Source organism: Giraffa tippelskirchi, chromosome 6, assembly GCF_054371585.1.
Source record: "Giraffa tippelskirchi isolate mGirTip1 chromosome 6, T2T-mGirTip1v1.2.pri, whole genome shotgun sequence".
Classification (NCBI taxonomy): domain Eukaryota; kingdom Metazoa; phylum Chordata; class Mammalia; order Artiodactyla; family Giraffidae; genus Giraffa; species Giraffa tippelskirchi.
The window spans coordinates 89,999,755-90,024,487 of NC_137280.1; the positions used below are offsets into that span (position 1 = coordinate 89,999,755).

The window sequence follows — 24,733 nt, forward strand, 5'->3', positions numbered from 1 at the left end:
CTTCCAGCTGTCTGCTCTGACGTTGGGCTAGTACAGGACTAAGCATCACCCACAGGTCTATGTATTATAGCTGCTATTTAGCTATCATTGTCTTTTTACTCAGGGCAATGGAAGGAATGACTATAGAGCTGACCCATATCATGGTTCTGAGTTCAGATTTATCTGTCACTGAACCTCTGGTTACTTTTTTTTTTTGGCCACACTGCTCAGCATGTGGGATCTTAATTCCCTGACCAGGGACCAAACCCATGACCCTTGCAGTGAAAGTGTGGAGTCTTAACCACTGGACTGCCAGGGAAGGCCCAACCTGGGGTTACTTTTGTGATCATAACAAAGCTAGTTGCAGAGTCTTGAAGGCTGGTGGGGCATGTGCTCAAAAGGGCATACATGTTCATTATGGTCCTTCCTATGCAGCCAAACCATGTGGATAAGTCCATTTTAATTGTCTTAAGAATCAGAATTGAGCTGACTCACTGAATATCCCCTATGGAACAAGGGAGGATATTGATCCTCTTTTTTAAAATTTTATTTCCCTCCTTATACTTTGAGTTTTTTCTGTTCTTTTTCTTTATTTATTTAAATATTTTTTGGCTACGGTGGGTCTTCATAGCTGAATGTAAGCATTCTCCAGTTGCAGCAAGCAGGGGCTACTCTCTAGTTATGGTGCCTGGGCTTCTCATTGCAGTGACTTCTTTTGTGGAGCATGAGCTGTAGGGTGTGTGGGCTTCAGCAGCTGTGGTGCATAGGCTTAATTGCCCCACGGTATGTGACATTTTCCTGGACCAGGGATTGAACTCGTGTCCCCTGCCTTAGCAGATTGATTCTTAAACACTGTGCCCCCAAGGAAGTCCCCTTCTTCCTATATATTTTTATATGCTTTCACTTCTCTCATCAAAAAAGAACAGAAACCTTTTATCTTCTAGCACAGAGGGACATGTCAAATTATTATCATATATTTATACTTTTATTGGAATTCTTCAGAACTGTAAACAATTGGACAACATACCAGGAAAAAAACATGGAACATCAACATCCTTCAAATTTGTACCACTTATATATTTACATACAAAGTTACTGTATATATAAAAAATATTTTCAAAGACTCATGGGCTTGTGGATATTTAAAAGACACTATTGCCACATTTGAATATTTACTAAAAAAATTCCACAAAATAATTTCAAACATTAAGCTACTGCAAAGAAACAGCAGATGTAAAAAAAATGATAAAAGTATAAACTTTCAAGGATGTCCCAGACAAATGCTCAGTGAAGTTTTGCATCATTCTAAGCATTTTAAGTGAGTACCTCCTCTCCTCTCAACTACAAGCCATGTATTGAAAGCTGTAATAGTGACAAGAATTCTTTCACCTTCTGTTATAAATCATCTTAGCAATGAATTGTCCTATAAAATAAACCTATGGCATCTCACTTTTATATTTCCTGTTCATGGCAACCCCTGATCTATCTTAATGATAGTGCCTATTTTAGGAAAGCCCTTCATACTTGTCCGCTGACTTGTAGAGTCATTCCTAAGTGGAAGCAATTGGCTCTTGCGGATATAAATTATCGAACAGAAGCAATTCATGTTAGAAGTCAGATTAGAAATCTCCCTAAAAATGAGTATCAATAGCCTCTGAGTACAAAAGTAGAAAGTTGTGATTATCTACCAGAATCTGGAACATAAAAAATCAATTATCTTATTTCAAAGTGAAAGTGTTAGTCACTCAGTCATGTCTGACTCTTTGCGACCTCATGGACTGTAGACCACCAGGCTCCTCTCTCCACGGAATTCTCCAGGCAAGAATACTGGAGTGGGTTGCCATTTCCTCCTCCAGAGGATCTTCCTGACTTAGGGATCAAACCTGCATCTCCTACATTGGCAGGCAGATTCTTTACTGCTCAGCCACCAGGGAAGCCTCTTACTCCAAAGACCAGGAGAAAAGACTCAAGCTTTATGTACCAAAATATGATCATACATACCCAGACTGATGGTCTCCAGAGATGTGAAGCTACCCATTGGCTGTGTGGTGCCTCCAGGTTCCTTGTCACTCGGATCCATGGTGGTGGTTGCCACTGACCCTGAGGGAGAAGGGGACAGAAGTGTCAGTCTCCCATTCCCTTAAGACGCACATTCACAAGAAATGCTCTTACTAGATCCTGGCTCAGTATCTGAGCCTCATCTGCCTCTGAGAAGGCACTCTGGAAGGAATAATTCTCTTATTGGCATGAAATCAAACCCACAATATGACCTGGGTCTTAATTGCGGAAAATCATGGGACTGCTGAATGTATTGGCCTCAAGCAAAAACATTTGGTATATTTCCATCACTTAAAAAAATATGTTGAGGGCTTCCCTGGTGGTGCAGTGGTTAAGAGTCTGCAATGCAATGCAGGGGACACAAGTTTGATCCCTGGTCTGGGAATTTCCCACATGCCATGGAGCAGCTAAGTCCATGCATCACAACTACTGAGCCTGTGCTCTAAAGCCTGGGAGCTGCAACTACTGAAGGCTGCATGCCTAGAGCCTGTGCTTCACAACAAGAGAAGCCACATGAGAAGCCCATATACTGCAACTAGAGACTTGCAACTTGCTGCAACTAGAGAAAGCCAGCACACAGCATTGAAGACCCAGAGCAGCCAAAAATAAATAACTGAATAAGTAAAATTAAAAAACACCTGATTATCCTTTATTTATTTATTTATGGCCACACTGTGGCATGTGGGATCCTAGTATCCCAACCAGAGATTGAACCTGCACCCTTGGCTCAACTACTGGACAATCAGGGAAGTCCCTCCATCACTTATAATGTGTGAATTCACCATTGTTTAATTTTTCACTCCTATGGTTTGGACTCCACATGAGTAAAATCAGAATAATATCTGGAGTTATTATATCTGGTTAGTTAACATATAAAAATATTTCTTGATTACTCATTTTGTCATTTTCTTTTATCATTCTTTTATAATTATTATCACACACACTCTACCGCTGGGGAGGGAAAAGCTAGGCTCTGGCTGGAAGGACCTGAATCTGGGCTCAAGGATGCTAAAAGTGTCACTAGTTGCATATAGATAGTAGAATGACCCTATGAGATAAGTAGAAACTGAAAGGGGAGGTGAAGGATACTGCAGAGACTTTGTAAGTGACAGCAGAAGGAGTTGAGGACAAACATGGAGCTGGCTGCTTCTAGCAGAGCCGGGTGCAGGAGATGAGGTTGGTGGTTCTGGCATTCTCAGAACTGTGAGAGGCTGAAGGTGGTATGTGAAGGTATGTGAAGGCTGAAGCTGGATTTGTTAGTTGATTAAAGGTGAGGTTCTAGGGGTGGGGATCTCTCTGGTGGCCCAGTGGCTAAGACTCAGAGCTCCCAATGCACGGGTGCATGGGTTCGATCCCTGCTCAGGGAACTAGATCCCACATGCTGCAACTAAGAGTTTGCATGCTGTAACCAGGAGTTTGCATGCTGCAACTAAGACACAGCTCAGCCAAATAAATAAATAAAATAAAAATAAGGTAGATGCTAGGGACAGAGACTCTCCCTTCTGACAACTCCATTGAGGGAATGAGGTGAAATACCCAGGGGGACCAGAGGTGTGCTTTCATATATCAACACTTGTGGGGATATGCCTTGGTGATAAGGAAGTCATAGAAGGTAACGTGAGCTGTTTCCATTTACTAGTTTCAGTTTTATCCCTTAACATGCTTGTGGTGGCTCTCCTACTGAAAAATGTGGTCACTGTGACTTTGTAAATGAGAACAGAAGGAGATGAGGATAAAATACAGAGCCAGTTGCTTCTGGCAGAGCCAGGCGCAGGAGATGAGTGAATTGCAATTGTTTGTGGAGTCAGAGATGGGCTGGTTCCATCCTCAGAAAGTGTAATCCCACCAGGGGTCAAATGATAGAGAAAATGTGCATCAGAAAATGTACCAACTGGAAATTCGCTGGTGGTCCAGTGGTTAGGATTTTTGCTTTCACTGACAGGGGTGCAGGCTGGATCCTTGGTTGGGGAACTAAGATCCTACAAGCCAGACCCGTGGCAAAAAAAGGAAAGAAAGAAAAGAAAGAAAAAGGTGCTACATATATAAAATGGAATATTACTCAGTCATTAAAAAGAATTAAATAATGCCATTTGAAATATCATATGGCATCCCTTATATGTGGAATCTAAAAAGAAATTATTCAAATGAACTTACAAAACAGAAAGAGACTCACAGACTTAGAAAATGAACTTATGGTTGCCAGGGGGAAGGGATAGTTAGGAACGTTGGGAAGGTCATGTACACACTGCTATATTTAAAATTGATAACCAACAAAGAGCTATTGTATAGCATATGGAACTCTGTTCAATGTTATGTGGCAGCCTGGATGGGAGGGGAGTTTGGGGGAGAATGGACACATGTATATGTGTGGCTGAGTCCCTTTGCTGTTCACCTGAAACTATCACAACATTGTTAATCCAGCTATATCCCAATACAAAATGTTTTTGGTGTTAAAAAAATAAAAATTAAAAGTAAGTTAACAAAATGGATAGCTAACAAGGACCTACGGCATAGCACAGGAAACTCTGCCCATTGTTACATGGCAGCCTGGAGGGGAGGATAGTTTAGGAGAGAATGGACACAAGTATATGTATGGCTGAGTCCCTTCACTGTTTACCTGAAACTATCACAACATTTTAGTTGGCTATATACCGATACAAAATGGGCTTCCCTGGTAACTCAGCTGGTAAAGAATCTGCCTGCAATGCAGAAGGCCGTGGTATGATTCCTGGGTCGGGAAGATCCTCTGGAAAAGGGATAGGCTACCCACTCCAGTATTCTTGGGTTTCCCTGGTGGCTCAGCTGGTAAAGAATCCACCTGCAATGCGGGAGACCTGGGTTCGATCTCTGGGTTGGGAAGATCCCCTGGAGAAAGGAATGGCTACTCACTCCAGTATTCTGGCGTGGAGAATTCCATGGATTATTCCTTAGGGTCACAAAGAGTCGGACATGACTGAGTGACTTTCACTTTCAATACAAAATAAAAAGTTCAAAAAACAAAAAAAAAAAAAAAAGAAAGAAAATGTGCCAACCAATTGGCTTGAGGGCTGGAGCTAGAAGCACCCACTGACTGAAATGGAGACAATGAGTTTAGGACAGTGCTCTTGGCCAAGAAAAATCTGTAGATGTCTCAGAGGGAGATGTGGTTCCAATGGACAAGTGGCTTGTTCCCATCTTTCTTTCACACTCAGAGCCCCTTGTGGATTTTACATTGGTGGGAGCTAGAGAATGAACAATTGGGATCTTGTGTCTCTGCTGTGAGTGTGGCTATGGGTGCTTCCCTAAGAGAAGTCCTTTCCATGGAGGTCATTGTTGGAGAAGCAAGTCTAGGGACCACTACAGAAGCAAGGAGAGAAAAGGCAGAGGCTGAAATAGTCGTTGGTGTGAAACGTCATCTTGAAAGTGTTGAAATGAAATTGTTAGTCGCTCAGTCATGCCTGACTCTTTGCGACACCATGGACTGTAGCCTGCTAGGCTCCTCCACGGAATTCTCCAGGCAAGAATACTGGAGTGGGTTGCCATTCCCTTCTCCAGGGGATCATCCCAACTCAGGGATTAAATCTGGGTCTCCCACATTGCAGATGGAGTCTTTACCATCTGAATCAGCAGGGAAGCCCAAACGTTATCTTGTCTGAAGTTTAAAACTTGGTCTCTGGGGCTTCCCTGGTGGCATAGTGATTAAGAATCTGCCTGACAATGCAGGCAACACAGGTTTGATCTCTGATCCAGGAAGATCCCACGTGCGGAGCAACTAAGCCCTTGCAACACAATGGTTGAGCCTGTGCTCCAGAGCCCAGGAACTGCAAATACTGAGCCAGATACTGCAACTCGCACACACTAGAGTCTGTGCTCCGCAAAGAGAGAAGCCACAGCAACAAGAAGCCCAAGCACTGCTACTAGAGAGTAGTGTCTGCTCTTGCAGCAACAAAGACTTGGCACAGTCAAAAATAAATAAGTAAATTATTAAATAAAAAATTAAACTGGTCTCTGGCCAGATTCTGTTTAGACATACAGTGAAATAAATAAAAGTGCCATGGTTGGATATCACTGCTGCAGAAGCAAAGCAGAAGTCCTAGATGGGTGAGAAGGGCTGTCCTGGTGGAGTCTGTAACTGAGGCGCTGCTTGTGTCTCTGAGCTAACTCCCTAGGTGGGATGAAGAAACCTGAGTTGAATGTGTGCTGTGTTTTTCCATGGTGAGGAAGCTGTGGGTAGGCAGCAAAGGTGATGACCTAGGTGGTCATTAAACTGAAAGTAGAGGTGTCAGGTTGACACATGGATAGATTCAAAATTTTCCTTGGTTTCCTTTCCAGGAGGTGGGGCTTCCCAGGTGGCTCAGTGGTAAAGAATCCGCCTGCCAATGCAGGAGACACAGGTTCAATCCCTGGGTCAGAAAGATCATCTGAAGAAGGAACTGGCAACCCATTCCAGTGCTCTTGCCTGGAGAATCCCATGGACAGAGGAGCCTGGTGGATACAGTCCATGGGATCACAAAAGAGTCAGACACGACTTGGCGACTAAACAGTGTTAATAATAAATAGGTGGCTGTTGGTCTCTGCTGAGGAGGAACGCGTGAAGAGAGAAAAGTGGATTTCATTTGAGAAATATTGACAAGGTTGAGGGGACAAGGATCAGCTGACCCCTCTGAAGCCAAGGGGGTGAGTGTGGGGAGGGTGGGTGAACCTGTGATATCAAGAGAGATGCCAAGCCTGAGGACACATTTGTCCCTTTGCCTGATAGAGATGAGAGAAACAGAGTGGAAGTCATACCTCTGATTCTTTCAGTACTTGTTTCTGCATTACTGAGTGTACTGGAGAGAGGGGAGGCCGAGCTGGGCTCTGTCTTTGCTGTGGTCTCAGGGGTCTCGGTGTGCACAGAGGAGGTGAACTTCAGATCTGAGGATGTGCCGAACCCTGATGCTGTATCATCAGGAATTGAAGTGGACATCAACAGAGGAGGGCTGGTGCTTTTCATGATATCTTCTGCAGGGCTGGTTTCAAGAGAGGAAAAATGATGTCTGGAGGTTGATGGAGTCAGACCCCAGCTGCTTGGCTCCCCAGAATCAGGATACCCCATAGATAAGACTTCTGGAATTGTTGAAGAAACCTTGCTTGATGTTGGTGTTGTCCCTGTTGGAGCACTTGAGCCAGGAGCCACTGTGATCACTGTCGTAGCCACGGACACTGGGGCACTGCTGACGGCCGAGGTCAAACGTGTAGTTGTTTCAGAGGAAGCCGTGTCTCTGCTAGTTAGGTAGGTTGTATCCTGGCTGGTCCTTGTGTCACTGTCACCTGTCCATGAGATCTCAGTGGGAGACGTAAACTCCTTAGTGGTTTGTCTGGTTGTGGCTTCTGGGATGGGAGTGTCTGAAGATGTTTCTCTGGGTGATGCTGTTTCAGTGGAGCTTGACCTTGGGGTGGTGGAGCCAACAACCCCCCAGGTAACAGGGGAAATGGTGACAGGATCAGTTTCACTGGTCAATATCTTTATTCCAGGACTTGTCTCTGTCCACCTGGTGAGCTGGGATCCAGGTAAGTGTTGACCTGTACCTGCACTGCTCCATGATGCTTCTGTTGAGGTGCTGGAAACAGGAGTCCTGGAGAAGTCAGAGCTCTTAGGGGGAGCTGCACTGGGGATATATCTTTCAGAAATGGTGTGGGGGCTTCTGAGCTCCCTCCCTAGGTGTGATGGAGAGACCTGAGTTGTACTTGTCTCTCTGCTGTCAGTGGTGCTCAAATTTGGGGAAGGGGCAGAGGTGGTCATCCAATTACTCTCCCTTCCAGGAACAGAGACCTCAGGTGGAGCTGTAGATCCACTGACGGTTTCCTTGGTCTCATTTCCAATTAATGATGGATGGATACTGGTCTCCTCTGAGACAGAGGTGGTGGAAGGGAATGTGGTTTTCACTCTTGGAACCTGGGTGATGTTGAAGGTGCCTGGTCCAGATGACCCTTCCCAAGCCAAGGTGCTGGCTGTGGAGATGCTGGGTGAGTCTGTGGCATCAGGGGATGTGCTAAGTGTGAAGACACTCCTTGTTGTCCCTTCCCCTGAGGGCAATGGGTGGCCCAGAGGGGAAGTAGTACCTCTGACTCTTTCAGCACTGGTTTCTGTATGACTTGATGTTCTGGAAAGAGGAAAAGCTGGGTTTGGCTCTGTCTTTTCTGTGCTCCCAGGGGTCTCAGTGTCCTTGGAGGAGGTGACCATGTGGTCTGAAGATGGGCTGGACCATGATCCTGTAGGATCAGTAATGGAGGTGGACAAGAACAGAGGAACGCTGGTGGGGGTCATGAGGTCTCCTGGTGGGCTGGTGTCAGGAGAGGAGAAGTGATGCTCAGTGTTGGATACAGTCAGAACCACGCTGGTTCCCTCCTTAGAATCTGGCTTCCCAGGCATTTTGGAAGAAGTCTTGCTTGATATTGGGGTTGTCCCTCCTGGAGCACTTGAGCCAGGATCCAGCATGATCACTGCTGTCAACATGGACACAGGGGCAGAACTGAAGGCTGAAGTCAAACCTGTAGCTGTTTCAGATGGAGCTGTGGCTCCTGTTGGTAGGGGTGTTGTATCCTGCCTGATACTTGTGTCACTGTCACCTGTCTGTGTGATCTCAGTGGAAGGCGTAATCTCCTCAGGGGCTGGGCCAGCTGTGGCTTCTAGGGTGGGTGTGTCTGAAGGTGTTTCTCCAGGTGATGCTGTTTCAGTGAAGCCTGTGCTTGGCTCAGTGGACTCAGAATCCATCCAGTTATTAAGGGAGGTGTGAATAGGGTCTGTCTCAGTGGTCAATGTTCCCTCTGTAGCACTTGTCTCTGTCCCCCAGGTGGACTGGAGCTCACTCGAGGGTTCACTTGTACCTGCGCTGGTCCACATTTCTTCTGATGAGGTGCTGGAATCTAGTGTCCTGGAGACATCAGAGTTCCCAGGGGCAGTTGTGCTGGGGCTATACCCATCTGCAGTGGTGTCAGGACTTCTGAGCTCCCCTGCTGTGTGTGATGGAGAGACCTGAATAGAACTTTCTTGCTGGCTGTCAACAGTGCTCAAATCTGAGGTGTTAGAGGTGGTACCCCAACTGTTTCTTCTTTCAGTAACAGAGGTCTCTGGTGGAGCTATAGAGGCACTCAAAGTTCCCTTGGTCTCATTTTTGGCCATTGTTGGATGGCTGATGGTGCTCTCTGGGACAAAGATGGTAGAAGGAGATGTGGTTGTCACTCCTGAAACACTGGTAAGGTTGATGTTCTCAGGACTCCTTTGTTCTCCAGAAGTTAAAGTACTGGTTGTGCTGATGCTGGTTGAATCTGTGGTTCCTGTGGGTCTAGAATTCTCCAGCATGCTGTGGGTGTTGCTGCCTGATCCTGTCAAGGACTGGGTAGATGTCGTTGATGCAGTGGGGCCTGTGGGTTCAATTAGGGATGAGTCATTGTTATCTCTTGGTGTTCAAGTTTAAGACTAGTCCTCTGGAACTTCCCTGGTGGCTCAGTGGTAAAGAATCCACCTGCCAATGCAGGGGGGTTCGATCCTCGGTTCTGGGAGGATCACACATGCCGAGGGGCACCTAAGCCCGTGTGCTACAACTACTGAGCCTGTGCTCTGGAACCCATGTTCCACAATGAGAAGCCTGAGCCCAGCAAAGAAGAGTAGCCCTACTCCCTGCAACTAGAGAAAGCCCTCGGACAGCAACAAAGATCCAGCGCAGCCAAAAATAAATAAATAAAATTTTAAAAGAAAAAAAAATAGTCCTCTGAGTGGAGTTGGCTGCTACAGACCTACTTTGCTTTGCTTTGCATGTGTGCTCCGTCATATGCGACTCTTTGTGACCCCATGGACTGTAGCCCTCCAGGCTCCTCTATCCATGGGATCTTCCAGGCAAGAATACTGGAATGAGTTGCCATTTCCTCCTCCAAGGAATTTTCCTGACCCAGGGATGGAACCGAGGTCTCCCACACTGCAGGTGGATTCTTTACCACTGTACCATCTGGGAAGCCCACTACTGAGCTCGTGCAGTTTTATTTTGTGGTGTGAGATTTAGGTAGAATCTCTGGGCTCTGTTAGACAAAGCTGGGTCTGTATGAACTGTAATATATTGGAGCTTGGAGGAAACATGGGCAACTCTTCTGATCAAGAATACATAAATTTGGGGGGAATGAACTGGGAGGTTGGGATTGACATATATACACTGCTGCTGCTGCTGCTGCTGCTAAGTTGCGTCAGTCGTGTCTGACTCTGTGCGACCCCATAGATGGCAGCCCACCAGGCTCCTCCGTCCTTGGGATTCTCCAGGCAAGAATACTGGAGTGGGTTGCCATTTCCTCCTCCAGTGCATGAAAGGGAAAAGTGAAAGTGAAGTCGCTCAGTCGTGTCCGACTCTTCGCGACCCCATGGGCTGCAGCATACAGGCTCCTCCGTCCATGGGGTTTCCCAGGCAAGTTTCCACCCCACTGGAGTGGGGTGCCATTGCTTTCTCCATATATACACTACTATGTATAAAACAGATGATTAGCGAGAACCTACATATAGGTAGGAACCTATAGGTAGGGAACCCTACTCAGTGCTCTGTGGTGACCTAAATGGGAAGGAAATTCAAAAAAGAGGGGCTATATACATGATTTGTAGCCTCCGATCTGTCCTGGACTATCTTTGATTGGTTTGTTTGCTGTTATGTGAAAAATATCTGATGATATGGTTAGATCTGGACTTCCCTGGTGGCACAGTGGTAAAGAACCCACATACCAATGCAGGAGACACAGGTTTGATCCCTAGATCGGGAAGATCCCCTGGAGGAGGAAATGGCAACCCATTCCAGGATTCTTGGCTGGGAGAATCCCCATGGACAGAGGAGCCTGGTGGGCTACGTAGTCCATGGGGGTCTTGAAAAGGTCGGACATGACTGAGCGACAACATGACAAATGTATGTATGTATTTGCACAGCCGATTCACTTTGCTATAGAGAAGAAACTAACATAAATTGTAAAGCAGATATACTGCAATAAAAATTTTTTAAAGAAAAGATAAATTTGGGCAAGAGAAACAGGAGGGTGTTGCAACCACAGAAAGTTCTTGAAGATGAAAAGCTAACCATTTTTCAGTTCCCTTTCTGAAATCTTTCAATGAATCCTCATTGCCTACAGGATAGAGTTCTTTAGTGTGTCATGGTCCTTAATGATCCATCCCCTTGTGTCTCTAACATGGTGCTTCTCAACCCGGTGTGATTGTTCTTCCAGAGAATAGGTATTATCTATGCACTTTTAGTTGTCACAGCTAGTGATCTCCTACTTCCATCTAGTGATCAGAAGCTAGGGATGCTCCTAACAACTGTAATGCATAGCATAGTCCCCACTGTAAAGAATTACCTGGCCTCAATCTCAACAGTGGGGTCCCTGTTGGCTTAGAGGTAAAGAATCTGCCTGCCAATGCAGGAGATGTAGGAGACATGGATTCAACCCCTGGATCGTTAAGATACTCTGGACAAGGGCATGGCAATCCATTCCAGTATTCGTGCCTGGAAAATTTCATGGGCAGAGGAGCCTGGTGGGCTACAGTCCATGGGGTCACAAAGAGTTGGACACAACTGAGCGACTAAATGACAACAACATCAATAGTGCTGAGGGTGAGACTTTCTGCTGTCCTTATATCCCACAAAATCCATCCTCTCATCTGCTTTAAGCCATGGCTACGTTCTCACAGTTCCCCAGCCCAACAGCATAATTCTTCACTCATCTTTCCAATGATCACCATGCCCTTTACACAAATGAACACCTATTCATTATTTAAGATACATCTTCTGTTATTGTATTCACTCTTCTCTCTTTACTGAATTGTCTTTTTTCTTTCTTTTTTTTTTATTGACCTCACCTGCAGCTTGTGAGATCTCAGTTCCCCAACTAGGAACGAAACCCGTGGCCCCTGCATGGAGGGGAGTTGGAAGTGTGGAGTCTTAACCACTATTGTTATTGCTGTGTTTTGACTCTTTTGTGACCCTATGGACTGTAGCTCACGAGGCTCCTCTGTCCATGGGATTTCCCAGACAAGAATACTATAACTGATTTAACTTATACGCAGAGTACATCATGCGAAATGCTGGGCTGTTTGACTTACAAGGTAGAATCAAGATTCCTGGGAGAAATATCAACAACCTCAGATATGCAGATGATACCACTCTAATGGAAGAAAACTAAGAGGAACTAAAGAGCCTCTTGATGAGGGTGAAAGAGGAGAGTGAAAAAGCTGGCTTAAAACTCAACATTCAAAAAACTAAGATCATGGCATCTGGTCCCTCACTTCATGGCAAATAGATGGGGAAAAAATGGAAACAGTGACAGACTTTATTTTCTTGGGCTCCAAAATCACTGTGGATGGTGACTGCAGCCAAGAAATTAAAATATGCTTGTTTCTTGGAAGAAAAGCTATGACAAACGTAGATAACATATTAAAAAGCAGAGACATCACTTTGCTAACAGAGGTCCATATAGTCAAAGCTATGGTTTTTCCCATAGACATGTATGGGTTTGAGAGTTGGATCATAAAGAAGGCTGAGTTGGATCATAAAGAAATGATGCTTTTGAACCATGGTGCTGGAGAAGTCTTGAGAGTTCCTCAGACAGCAAAGAGATCAAACCAGTCAATCCTAAAGGAAAACCAGCCCTGAATATTCACTGAAAGGACTGATGCTGAAGCTGAAGCTCCAATACTTTGGCCACCTGATGTGAAGAGTGGACTCATCGGAAAAGACCTTGATGCTGAGAAAGATAGAGGGCAAGAGGAGAAGGGGGTAACAGAGGATGAGACGTTTGGATGGTATCACCGACTCAACAGACATGAGTTTGAGTAAACTTGGGGAGATGGTGACGGACAGGGAAGCCTGGTGTGCTTCCCAGTTCATGGGTTTGCAAAGAGTTGGACACGACTTTGCGACTGAACAACAGATAACTGATTCACTTTGCTGTACACCTGAAACTAACACAACATTGTACAGGGTTGGCCAAAAAGTTCATCTGGTTTTTCGGTAATATCTCATGGAAAAATCTTTACAAACTTTTAGGGCAACCCAATAAATCAACTATGTGAGTGCTTAGTCACTCGGTTGTGTCTGATTCTTTTTGACCCCATGGACTGGAGCCCACCAGGTTCCTCTGTCCATGGGTTTTTCCAGGCAAGAATACTGGAGTGGGTTGCCATGCATCAACTATACTACAATAAAAGAAAAATTTTTTTTTTAAAGAAACAGTTCTTTGTCTCTGAAGCATCCTCCAAAGTTCATGTCCCAGATGAGACATGCTTTCAGAGACACAACTGTGAAGAAAACAGGGACTCAAAAAAATAGGTTGAACATTGTCCCCAAGAATGTCCCCAAAGCAGGACTCATGACAGGACTGGGGACCGAACCCTGGCTGAAGAAGAGGTATCTGTGGTTACCACTTGACACAAACCCAGAGGCTTCTTCAGAAGGCCCTGCGGCAATAGAGAAAGGGGTGCAGAGGGAGAGGTGGCAAGCTGGAGGCTTCTGTAAGAGCCTGGGGAGAGCTCAGCACTGAACTCATCCTGGGGCTCTCAGAGGGGCTGCAACTTTCGGAAAAGATGCTTTGCTTGTCTTCCTGTCAGTGCTGCAGCACCTGAGCTTGGGTTCTGCTTTGAACAGGGAAGATGAACTAGCATCCCCTCAGGCTATCAGAGCAGCTGTCATGACTGGGGAATGAGGCTGCAGAACAGTAAGTCTCATCAAGTGAGATTATTTTGCCTTTTTTATTCATGCAACAAATATTTCCTGCATACCTACTATTTCCAGGTACTATGACAGGCTACATTTGGCAATGTCTGGAGACACTTTGGGGATTCCCAGGTGGCTTCCCAGAGCAACTCAGTGGTACAGAATCTGCCTGCCAGTACAGGAGATGCAGGAGACTTGGCTTCCATCCCTGGGTCAGGAAGATCCCTGGGAGAAGGTAATGGCAGCCCACTTCAGTATTCTTGCCTGGGAAATCCCATGGACAGAGGAGCCTGGCGGGCTACAGTCCATGGGGTCGCAAAGCATCAGACATGACTGAGAATGTACTGGTGGAGACATTTTTGGTTGTCATAACTTGAGGGTTGGTTGCTATTGGTATCTTGTGGGTAGAGACCAGGGATGATGCTTAATACCTTCCAACACACAGGACAGTGCTCCCACGACAAAGAATGATCCAGACCCAGATATACTGACCTCTGTGCCCAATTGAGAGACTGTTCTAGTGCACTTGGCCCAAGCTTATAGCTGTTCCACAGAAAAAGCAGATAGGAACCCAATTTAGTGGGTTGTCAACAGCACCAAAAATGTAAGAGGATAACAGAATAAGGCATCAGGGCACATTGGGTTCAGCAGGGGTAAATGATTTTACAAAAGTATTTTTAGATATACACACACCTAAGCACATAGCTGGTCACAGTGTACAATGTATTTCTTTTTTATTCCCTCATAGCTCAGTTGGTAAAGAATCTGCCTGCAATGCAGGCGTGAAAGTGTCACTCAGTCATGTCTGACTCTTTGTGATCCTGTGGATTATACAGTCCATGGAATTCTCCAGGCCAGAATACTGCAGTGGGTAGCTGGGATCTTCCCAACCCAGGGATCGAACCCAGGTCTCCCGCATTGCAGGTGGATTCTTTACCAGCTGAACCACAAGGAAAGCAATGCAGGAGACCCTGGTTTGATTCCTGGGTTGGGAAGATCCGCTGGAGAAGGGATTAGGCTACCCACTCCAGTATTCTTGGGCTTCCCTTGTGGCTCAGCTGGTAAAGAATCCGCCTGCAATGCAAGAGACCTGGGTTTGATCCCTGGGTTGGGAAGATCCCCTGGAGAAGGGAAAGGCTACCCACTCCTGTATTCTGGCCTGGAGAATTTCATGGGCTGTATAGTCCACAGGGTTGCAAAGAGTTGGATAGGACTGAGCGACTGTCACCTTCATAATAGTTTTACACTATTGTTTTAGTTTCTGCTATAGAACAAGTGAATCTGCCATGTGTATACATATATCCTCTCTCTCTTACATATATCCTCTCCCTCTTGGGCTTCCCTGGTGGTTCAGATGGTAAAGCATCTGCCTGCAATGCAGGAGATCCGGGTTCAATCCCTGGGTGGGGAAGACCCCTTGGAGAAGGGAATGGCAACCCACTCCAGTATTCTTGCCTGGAGGATTCCATGGGCAGAGGAGCCTGGTGGGCTATAGTCCATATACTTGCAAAGAGTCAGACACAACAGAGCAACACACACACACACACGCACACACATACTCTCCCTCTTAGACTTCCCTCCCACCCCACCTCCCATCCACCTTTCTAGGTCATCCCAGAGCACCGAGCTGAACCTCCTATGCTATACAGCAGCTTCCTACTAGCTATCTATTTACATATGGTAGTATATATGTGGGTGCAGGTGTGCATGCTAAGTCGCTTCAGTATTGTCCGACTCTTTGAGACCCCATGGACTGTAGCCTGCCAAGCTCCTCTGTCCATGGGGATTCTCCAGGCAAAACTACTGGAGTGGGTTGCCATGCCCTTCTCCAGAAGATCTTCCTGATCCAGGGATCAAACCCAGGTCTCATGTCTTCTGCATTGGCAGGCAGGTTCTTTACCACTAGTGCTACCTGGGAAGCCCTAGTGTATATATGTCAGTTCTAATCTCTCAATTCATCCCCCTTCCCCCCCCCAATGTCCATATGTCTGATCTCTATGTCCGCGTCTCTATTCCTGTCCTGCAAATAGGGTCCTCATTTTTTTTTTTTTTAGATTCCACATATACACATTAATATACAATATTTGTTTTTCTCTCTGACAGTTCACTCTGTCCTGCAGACTCTAGGTCCATCCACATCTCTACAGACGTATTTCTTATTGTGGATCCCAGTCAAAAAATCTGCCAGATGTTCCTGCATCAGCTCATCCTCTGCTATCTAGCTCCGCCTGGCTTCCTTCTCCATCCCATCTCTTCTCTCACACTGGTGTCCCTGTGAAGGGAGCTGGTGTCAGCATCACTGGGCATTTACAGAGCCAGGCTGTCTGGAACAGAGGCCCAGCTCTCCCACGGACCAGTGGCATGACCTTGGGCAAGTCATATAAACTAACAGTGCCTCCATTTCAGTTTCCTTATCTGCAATGTGGAGGTGACAAGGGTATGTACTTCATCAGGCCACTAAGAGGATTAAATGAATTAATCTATGTAAAGGGCTTAAAATAGTGTCTGGGACTTCCCTGGTGGTCCAGTGGTTAAGAGTCTGCCTGCCAATGCCAGGGACACGGGTTCGATCCCTGGTCAGGGAAGATTCCATATGCCGTTGGTCAACTAAATCCCTGTGCCAGGCTACTGAGCCCAAACATCCTAGAGCTCGTGCTCCACGACAAGAGAAGCCACTGCAATGAGAAGCCCATGCACCACAACTAGAGCGTTGCTTGCCGCAACTAGAGAAAGCTTGTGCCCAGCTTTAAATAAATACATTTATTAAATACATAAAATAAAAAATCCCATTGTCTGACATATATTGCTTTTGATTGTTGTATGAGTATAATTTGTCAAAATTCACCAAAGACAGTGGACTGGATGTGAATTAAAATTTAAAAACATAAAATAAAATAGAATAATAAAAATAATCAAAAAATATTATTATTACCATGACTCATTTTAGCATAGCTCTTATCAGAATGTTGTTATTATTATTATTGTTGTTAGAAGGAGGATGTAAATGGGGTCAGAGTACCATCAGGGAGTGGGTCAGAACCAGAGAAAGTGGGAATCAGAATAAGAATCAGTGATGGGGGGCTTCCCTGGTTGTCTGGTGATTAGGAATCCACCTGCCAATGCAGGGGACACAGGCAAGGAAGTTCCCACATGCCTCAGAGCAACTAAGCCCATGTGTCACAACTACTGAAGCCTGCACATTTAGAGCCCACACTCTGCAACAAGAGAAGACACTGCGATGAGAAGCCTGAGCACCCCAACTAGAGAAAGCCCTTGAGCAGCAACAAAGACCCAGTGCAGCCAAAAATAAATAAATAAAATTTAAAAAAAGAATCAGTGATGGGGAGCAGGTGTCAGATTCACTGTATCTTGTTGCTTAGTTGCTAAGTCACGTCTGACTCTGGGACCCCATGGACTGCAGCTCGCCAGGCTTCCCTGTTCTTCAACATCTCCTGGAGCTTGCTCAAACTTATGTCCATTGAGCTGGAGATGCCATCTCATCTCCTCTGTCACCCTCTTTTCCTCCTGCCCTCAATCCTTCCCAGCATCAAGGTCTTTTCCAATGAAATGGCTCTTTGCATCAGATGGCCAAAGCATTGGAACTTCAGCTTCAGCACCAGTCTTTCCAATGAATATTCAGGACTGATTTCCTTTAGGATGGACTGGTTTGATCTCCTTGCTGTCGAAGGGACTCTCAAGGGTCTTTTCTGGCACCACATTTCAAAAGCATCCATTCTTTGGCGCTCAGCCTTTTTTATGGCCCAGCTCTCTTGGGAAGTCCCCAAACTGGGTGCCCAAAGGACAGCTGTCCCAGAACAGATGTTGCAAGCAGTTGGCTGGTCCAATGGAGGTGAACGAGACAGGTCAGGATGGGTAGGGGACAGCCAGGCAGAATGTCCTTCTCAACTTCAGTGTCTGTTCCCTTGACTGTTGTGAGGTCTGGCTCCACGCATGTATGGGGCCACAACAGCCAGGGAAGCTCCTGGGATGTCTCCTCCCAGGCAAGGACCCAAGGTGGGGGCACAAGGAGGTGAAGCCCAGCCCGGACAGCAGAGGAAATGCCAAGCCCAGCTCTACCCTCAGGAGGGGCCTCAGGTAGTGGACGGAGTCCCTTGGTCCTACCCTGCCTTGCTGGTCTACCTTGCACCCCCAAGGGACTGATGGTTGGGTAGGAGTCCTTTGGGGGTTTCAGCACCAACTGAAGTCCTACCTTCCCTGGGAGGAGAGATCTAAGGGCTCCTCTCCCTCCCTGAGAAAAGTGAGCACATGCTGTCAGAAGAGAAAGAAGAGGACCCATCAGGGCTCTCACAGCGGTTCAGTGGTAAAGAATCCACCTGTCAATGCCAGGGACACAGGTTCAATCCCTGGTCTGGGAAGATCCCCAGGCTGGGGAGCAACTAAGCCCGGGGGCCACAACTCCTGATCCTGTGCTCTAGAGCCTGGGAGCCATAACTACTACAGCCCATGCTCCCTACAGCCTGTGCTCCACAACAAGAGAAGCCACCGCAATGAGAAGTCTGCACACCACAACTAGAGAAAAGCTCTCGCAGCAACGAAGACCCAGCATAGGCAAAAATAAATAAATAATTTGCTTTTTTTTAAAAAAAGGAGAGGACCCCTCAAAAGAAAAAAGAGCTTGTTTTGCTCTCTCCCTGTCTCACACACCGTGCCTCACATACTTATGCACACATACACAAGTGCACACACACAGCCAGAACTCAAGTCCTGGTGTCCTGGGTTTCATGCTGGTCCTGCCCTGTTCACTCCACAGAGCCTCAGTTTCCCCCTTTTTAAAACACAAATAACATCAGAGCCCACGTGCCTCTGGGTTGCACAGAGTTTTACTGGGATCCATTAGTTCATTGACCCACAGGAGGCTTCCCCTCACCCTGCCCTACTGACAAGAGCAACCCACCCCAACACACTCCAGCACCCCAGATTCTCTGTCCAAAACCTCTTTTCCTTATCACCATTTTAATACTTGTGTGTGCCTAGTCGCTCAGTCATGTCCAACTCTTTGCCACCCTTTGGACAGTAGGCTTCCAGGCTCCTCAGTCCATGGGAGTCTCCAGGCAAGAATACTGGAGTGGGTTGCCATTTCCTTCTCCAGAGGATCTTCCTGACCAAGGAATCAAATCCTTATCTCCCGTGTGTCCTGCATTGCAGGCGGATTGTTTACTCACTGAGCCATCAGGGAAGTCCCTCTTAATACTTAAATGCATAATTTATTTACTGTTGATATGGATTTTGATCTGTCTCCCCTGCCAGAATGCCAGCTCAGCAGGGATCTTTGTGTTGCTCACAGCTGTATCCCCATGGCCAGAACAGTGCCTGGCACACAGTAGGTGCTCAATAATTTGTCACTGAACAAATGAATGAATGAATGAATCACTGTGTAATAGTGTTGAGTAAAGAGGTGAGGACCTCCCCAAAAGAGTGAAGACGCACAGGGACCCTTAATGTGAGGGAAAGGGGGACCCCTCCGACTGAGGAGAATGAAGACCTCCTCTCCTGGGGAGAGTGAGGATACCCCTAGAAACCAGATATGAAAGAAAAGAGTGAAAACTCCATCCAGGTGGGCTGGTGGGATGTAAAGTTGTTGTTGTTTTTTAGTCACTATGTTGTGTCCGACTCTTTGTGACCCTGTGGACTGTAGCCCACCAGGCTCCTCTGTCCATGGGATTTCTCAAGCAAAAATACTGGAATGGGTTTCCATGCCCTCCTCCAGGGGATCTTCCTGACCTAGGTATTGGACCCACATCTGTTGCATCTCGTGCATTGGCAGGTGGATTCTCTACCATCGTGCCACCTGGGAAGCCAGGATATCGGCCCCTAGACAGCTGAGGTGCATATGAAAGGAACGATTTCAGTGAATCCAGACTCTTGCATCTTCCCATATTTAGAAAGGCACTAAATTCCTTAACTTGGGCTATCTGGTTTTCCTCCTGTATTTCTTTCTCTTTTTTTCGGCTGTCCCTTGCAGCACGTGGGATCCTACTTCCCTGACCAGGAATGGGACTCATACCCCCTACACTGGGAGTGTGGAGTCTCAACCACTGGATCATCAGAGACCCTGGTTTTCTTTAATTAACAATCATCTTTTGATGTTCAGACTACCTGCCTTTTGTTGCAAAACTTTTATGTAACCTGGCTCCTCCCCTCGCCTCCTCGGAGCAGTTCTCTCAGGGTTACTTGAGATGCTGCCTCCTGGGCTTGAAGTCCTAAAAATTTCCACCAAATAAAACATGACTCTCAACCTTTAAGTTGTGAGTATTTTTTATGTTGACAGAGGGATGATGAAGGGCAGTTGCTGTCTACCCTGGGGGATGGGGGTACCCAAGGGCCAGGAAATAGCCAGGAGAGGAGAAACACTCCTCAACCCTCAGTCTTTTCCAGGCAGAGAGTGAAGTACAAGGCTTAGGAATCATCCAGAAATGGGAGTTTGGATCCCTTCCCTCACTTGTTAAAAAAATTTTTTTAATCTGATGCAAAGAGCCAACTCATTGGAAAGACCCTGATGCTGGAAAATATTGAGGGCAATAGGAGAAAGGAGTGACAGGGAACAGATGGTTAGATAGCATCATCGACTCATTGGACATGAAATTGAGCAAACTCTGGAAGACTGTGAAGAACAGGGAAGCCTGGTGTGTTGCAGTCCATGGGGTCACAAAGAGTTGGACAGGACTTAGTGACTGAACAACAACAAAATAGTTGCTTTACCATGCCATGCTAGTTACCACTGTACAGCAAAATTAATCAGCTGTACATATACATATGTGTGCGTGCATGCTAAGTCACTTCAGTTGTGTCTGACTCTTTGCAACCCCATGGACTGTATGTAGCCCGCCAGGCTCCTTTGTCCAGGGGATTCTCCAGGCAGGAATACTGGAGTGGGTTGCCATTCCTTTCTCCAGATCTTCCCGACCCAGGGATCAAACCCAGGTCTCCTGGGTTTCCTGCATTGGCAGGCAGGTTCTTTACCACCAGCACCACCTGGGAAGCCCATACATATACATATATCCCCTCTCTTTTGTATTTCTTTCCCATTTAGGTCACCACAGAGCACTGAATGCTTGCTGTGTGACTTTAAACAAAGGACCCAATCTCTCTGAGCCTGTTTTCTCTTCTGTAAAATGGGAGGCAATGTGCCCCTACTCTCACCCAAGCAAGCTCAATCCAGAGAATGTGGGTGAAAGCCCTGGCACACAGTAGGTCCACAATAGAAAATGATGATTACTGTGGTCCTCTGGGATCTTGTCAGGTTTCAGCCACATGGTCAAGGAGGGGAAAAGTACAGGATGCAGATGTAGAAGACAATTCACTGGATGGGGTCTAGGGTGGAGGGAGAGGTGAGAGGGGAATGGATCTCCAACAGCTCTGGAATTTTTAAAATTACCCTTTAGGGAGATAGATGCTCAGAGAGGTTAGGCGTCAGGCCCAAGCACACATGGCCTGTCAGCACCAGATTTACATTTCTTTTCGTCTCTGCCCAGGAATCAAGGGAGTCTTTTCCAGAAATTAAAGTGAAGAGTCCTGAGAGGTGTCTGAAATGACCTGCCAGGGGAACCCCTCCCCGACAGGCTTCCTGTTTTCTGTGGAATTGATGGGCAACTGGGGAGGGATGTCAATCCTTAGTCCAGGCAACCAGCCCTCCTTGGGGCGAGAGCAAGAGCCCGCTCAGTTCACACAGCCCTTGGCATCTGACTCTGAGGGAGCCTCAGGGTCAAAAGCAGTTAAACAGCCTCTGTTTGTGGTGACGTGCTTTGGGGACAGTTCAGGGGGACACGCCCCATCAGAGGTGGTGGAATTGTCTGGTACAAACCCGCCCACCATTCAGGCCATTGTGTGGGTGCCTTTCAATGGCGTCCAACCGCAAAGCTTTTCCTTGGCCCAGAGCTGTCCTGGGTGACTCAGGGCTGGGGGCTGGGGCGCCCTCTCCACCTGTTCCAGGAACTGCAGAGAGTGAGGCTTGAGTTGGGGAGGGACTAGGTGGCTTATTCATGCTGGGTGGCTTCCAGGCAGCCACTGTCTGGCGACTGAGGCCCTGAGAATGGGGGAAAAAGGATGCCCCACACTCACTCTCCTTCAGGCTCTAGAAGCTTCTGTTTTGCAGCCAAGCATTAAGGACAGTCCTTTCTCCTGGGAGGAGTAAATTAACAGATATTTAAGCACCCGGCACAGTGCAGGAGACGTGGTTCGATTCCTGGGTTGGGAAGATCCCCTGAAGAAGGAAATGGCAAACCACTCCGGTATTCTTGCCTGGTAAATCCCATGGACAGTGGGGCCTGGTGGGCTATAGTCTGTGGGGTTACAAAAGAATCAGACATGACTTAGTGACTAACAAACAACAACAGTGTAGATGGCGGTTTTCGGGCTCTTTTGCACACCAGAGGGCTTCCCTGGTGGCTCAGACAATAAAGAATCTGCCTACAATGCAGGGGACCTGGGTTCAATCCCTGAGTTGGGAAGATCCCCTGGAGAAGGGAATGGCTACCCACTCCAGTATCCTTGCCCGGAGAATTTGGTGACCAGAGTGGTTTGGCTGGAGAGCCCTAATTTCCTGCCCAAGGAGGCAGCCAGGGTAAAGCAGGGCAGGGGTCTAGAAGCCCTGGAGCCACACATGGAGAGTCTTGGACCTTCTTTTGGTAGAGAAGAGAGCCTGGTTCCTCTCCCCAACACTGGAGTCCCACCTCTTCCTGAGGCCAGTGGGCTTTCTCTGGTTAGCCAGGCCCTAGCTGACCCCCAAATGACTAACAGGCCTGTGAGGTCCCCCTTGGGGTCCAAGAACACACCTTCCTTAACCCTCACAAGCTGCCCTTCTGCTTCCACCCATCCCCTCAGCATCCCCTAATTGTGCAGCCCAAATTTGCTCACATCACATCAAAGGACCCAAATACACCTTGCAGCTTATTGTCTCCTGGCCTTTGCCCCCTCGGTTCTCCCTGCCAGGGGTGTCCTTTTCCTTCTTCCACTGATCTCGTCTGTAGAAATTCCAGCCAACCCAACACTGCCCTGCAGTTTTGGGGAAACTTCCCCCTCTCTGCACCCTTAAGGTTTCAAAGCTCTTGCTCAACTTTGTACCAAGAGAGACTGGGCATCCCTCTGTCTTGCCCACCAGCCTGGAGTTCCTGCAAGCCTGGGGCTGTGACTTGCTCATTTCCTATCTCAGAGCTGAGCACAGGTACTGAAATCAGAGGTGTCAATAAAACAACAAAAAAACAAAAAAATTGGAACTTCCCTGGCTGCCCAGTGCCTAAGACTCCAGGTTCCCAATGTAGGGGGCACGGGTTCGATCCCTGATTGGGGAACTAAGATCCCTGAACACTATGTGGCTTTGTCAGAAAATATAAAATAAAATAAAACTCATCATAAAAAAAGAAACAAAAACCCAGATGGATAACCAATAAGGACCTATTGTATAGCACACGGAACTCTACTGTATATTCTGTGATAACCTGTATGAGAAAATCTAAAACAAGAAGGAATATATGTATATATATTACTGAATCAGTTTGCTATACACCTGACACTAACACAACACTGCAGATCAACTATCTGCTTAGTCGTTCACTAGAGTCTGACTTTTTGGGACCCCATGGACTGCAGCCAACCAGGCTCCTCTGTCCATGGGGATTCTCCAGGCAAGAATACTGAAGTGGGTTGCCATGCCCTCCTCCAGGGGATCTTCCCAACCCAGGGACTGAACCCAGGTCTCCCACATTGCAGGCAGATTCTTCACCGTCCGAGCCACCAGGGAAGCCTGTAAATCAACTACACCCCAATTAAAAAGAAATACCCTAGGAAATGAATATGTCAGTGAGCCGGTGAAAGGAGGAATGCCTGGCCATCTCTGATCCTGCAATATTTAATTCCCACTGTAGCCATTCTGTGACGTCTCCTCCAGTCAGTGTGGAAAACCAGCCCCACCTGGCTGACTGTGATGCAGGCCTTTGCTAAAAAAGCAGAAGCCCTCCGGACTGCCCCCGAGGGGCTTGGGAAGCTTGAGGCAGCTGTCACCTCTGTCCCTCTCTCCTCCAGGTATGTAGCTACCTCCTCTGCTGACCCCCAACCCAGCCTGGCTTACCTGGCCAGCAGGTGAGGAAGAGGCTCACGGTCAGAGCCACCAGGTGCCCTCGCCGATGGCGCCCCGGGCATGCAGGGTCTTCCCTGCCCATGCTCCTGCCCACTCTCCTGCCCACCCGCCTGGGCAGTGCTCCTCACACCCTGAACGAGCCCCAGTGACTGAACCCAGCCCAGCCCAGCCGGACTCCTGGGAGGGTGGTGAGGACACGCCTTGCTGAACTTCCCAAGAGGGGCAGGGCTCGCCCTAGGGGGAAGCAGTGGTTCTGTGGCTGGCAAAGGTCAGCTGGCTTTATTCAGCGCTCTGGTGATGACTAATGCCTGCAGAGTGATACTGATGCTGTGCAGGGCCCTGTGGGGCTCCTAGGCACACGCCCCTTTTGTGTCCCACACCTCCATTTCTTTGATTATAGGAAACAAACCTTCATTCAGTCTCTAAGACCTTCCAAGGGGGCAGATTCAAGCAGTTGTTAATTAGGGAAGGGGTGGAGTGTAATACCTGGGAGAAACTAACAGTCAAGAGCAGCCTTGGGGCAAGGTCCTGATTCCCCATCGATGGATACACACAGCAATATCTTTGAGCTATTTTGCAGAAACTGAAACCCCCGCCTGGTGGGAGAAGTTAATGATTAATAATTGTATGCTGCCCACAAGCATGTAGACCCCAGATCTGTTGAACTTGAAGGTTGATGATGCTGACTCCTACTTGCCTCACCACCGACCCCTCAGAAGAATATCCACAAGCTGATCATACCCTCTTTGAACAATTACTATGAAACCTCTCACTCCTGGTGGCTCAGCGATAAAGAATCCACCAGCCAGTGCTGGAGATGCAGGCTCCATCTCTGGGTCATGAAGATTCCCTCAAGAAGGGAATGGCAACCCACTCCAGTATTCTTGCCTGGAGAATTCCATGGACAGAG

At 47.2% G+C, this 24,733-nt stretch overlaps 1 protein-coding gene across 2 annotated transcripts; it reads right to left on the reverse strand.

Annotated features, from left to right (window-relative positions):
* Positions 1-1,112: 1,112 nt before the first annotated feature.
* Positions 1,113-24,004, reverse strand: LOC145511359 (mucin-16-like). Of its 2 annotated transcripts, XM_081504410.1 has the most exons (4): positions 23,815-24,004; positions 6,805-9,420; positions 1,981-2,079; positions 1,114-1,193 (listed from the first exon to the last, which is right to left on the reverse strand). In XM_081504410.1, the coding sequence occupies exons 1-4, from the start codon at positions 23,903-23,905 to the stop codon at positions 1,186-1,188; spliced, it is 2,814 nt and encodes a 937-aa protein (XP_081360536.1). In that variant the 5' UTR covers positions 23,906-24,004; the 3' UTR covers positions 1,114-1,185. The 2 variants fall into 2 exon arrangements, with proteins under 2 accessions (XP_081360535.1, XP_081360536.1); XM_081504409.1 differs by having other exon boundaries at positions 1,113-2,079; positions 23,815-24,003.
* Positions 24,005-24,733: the final 729 nt, after the last annotated feature.

Coding starts and splice junctions, on each gene's coding strand:
- LOC145511359 (XM_081504409.1), bottom strand. CDS start 23,905: ATGGGCAGGGAAGACCCTGCATGCCCGGGGCGCCATCGGCGAGGGCAC. Junction 9,421..23,814: donor CTTCCTCACCTGCTGGCCAG/GTAAGCCAGGCT, acceptor TTGAACCCACAG/GCCCCACTGCATCAACGACA. Junction 2,080..6,804: donor AAGTACTGAAAGAATCAGAG/GTATGACTTCCA, acceptor CTTCTCCCTCAG/GGTCAGTGGCAACCACCACC.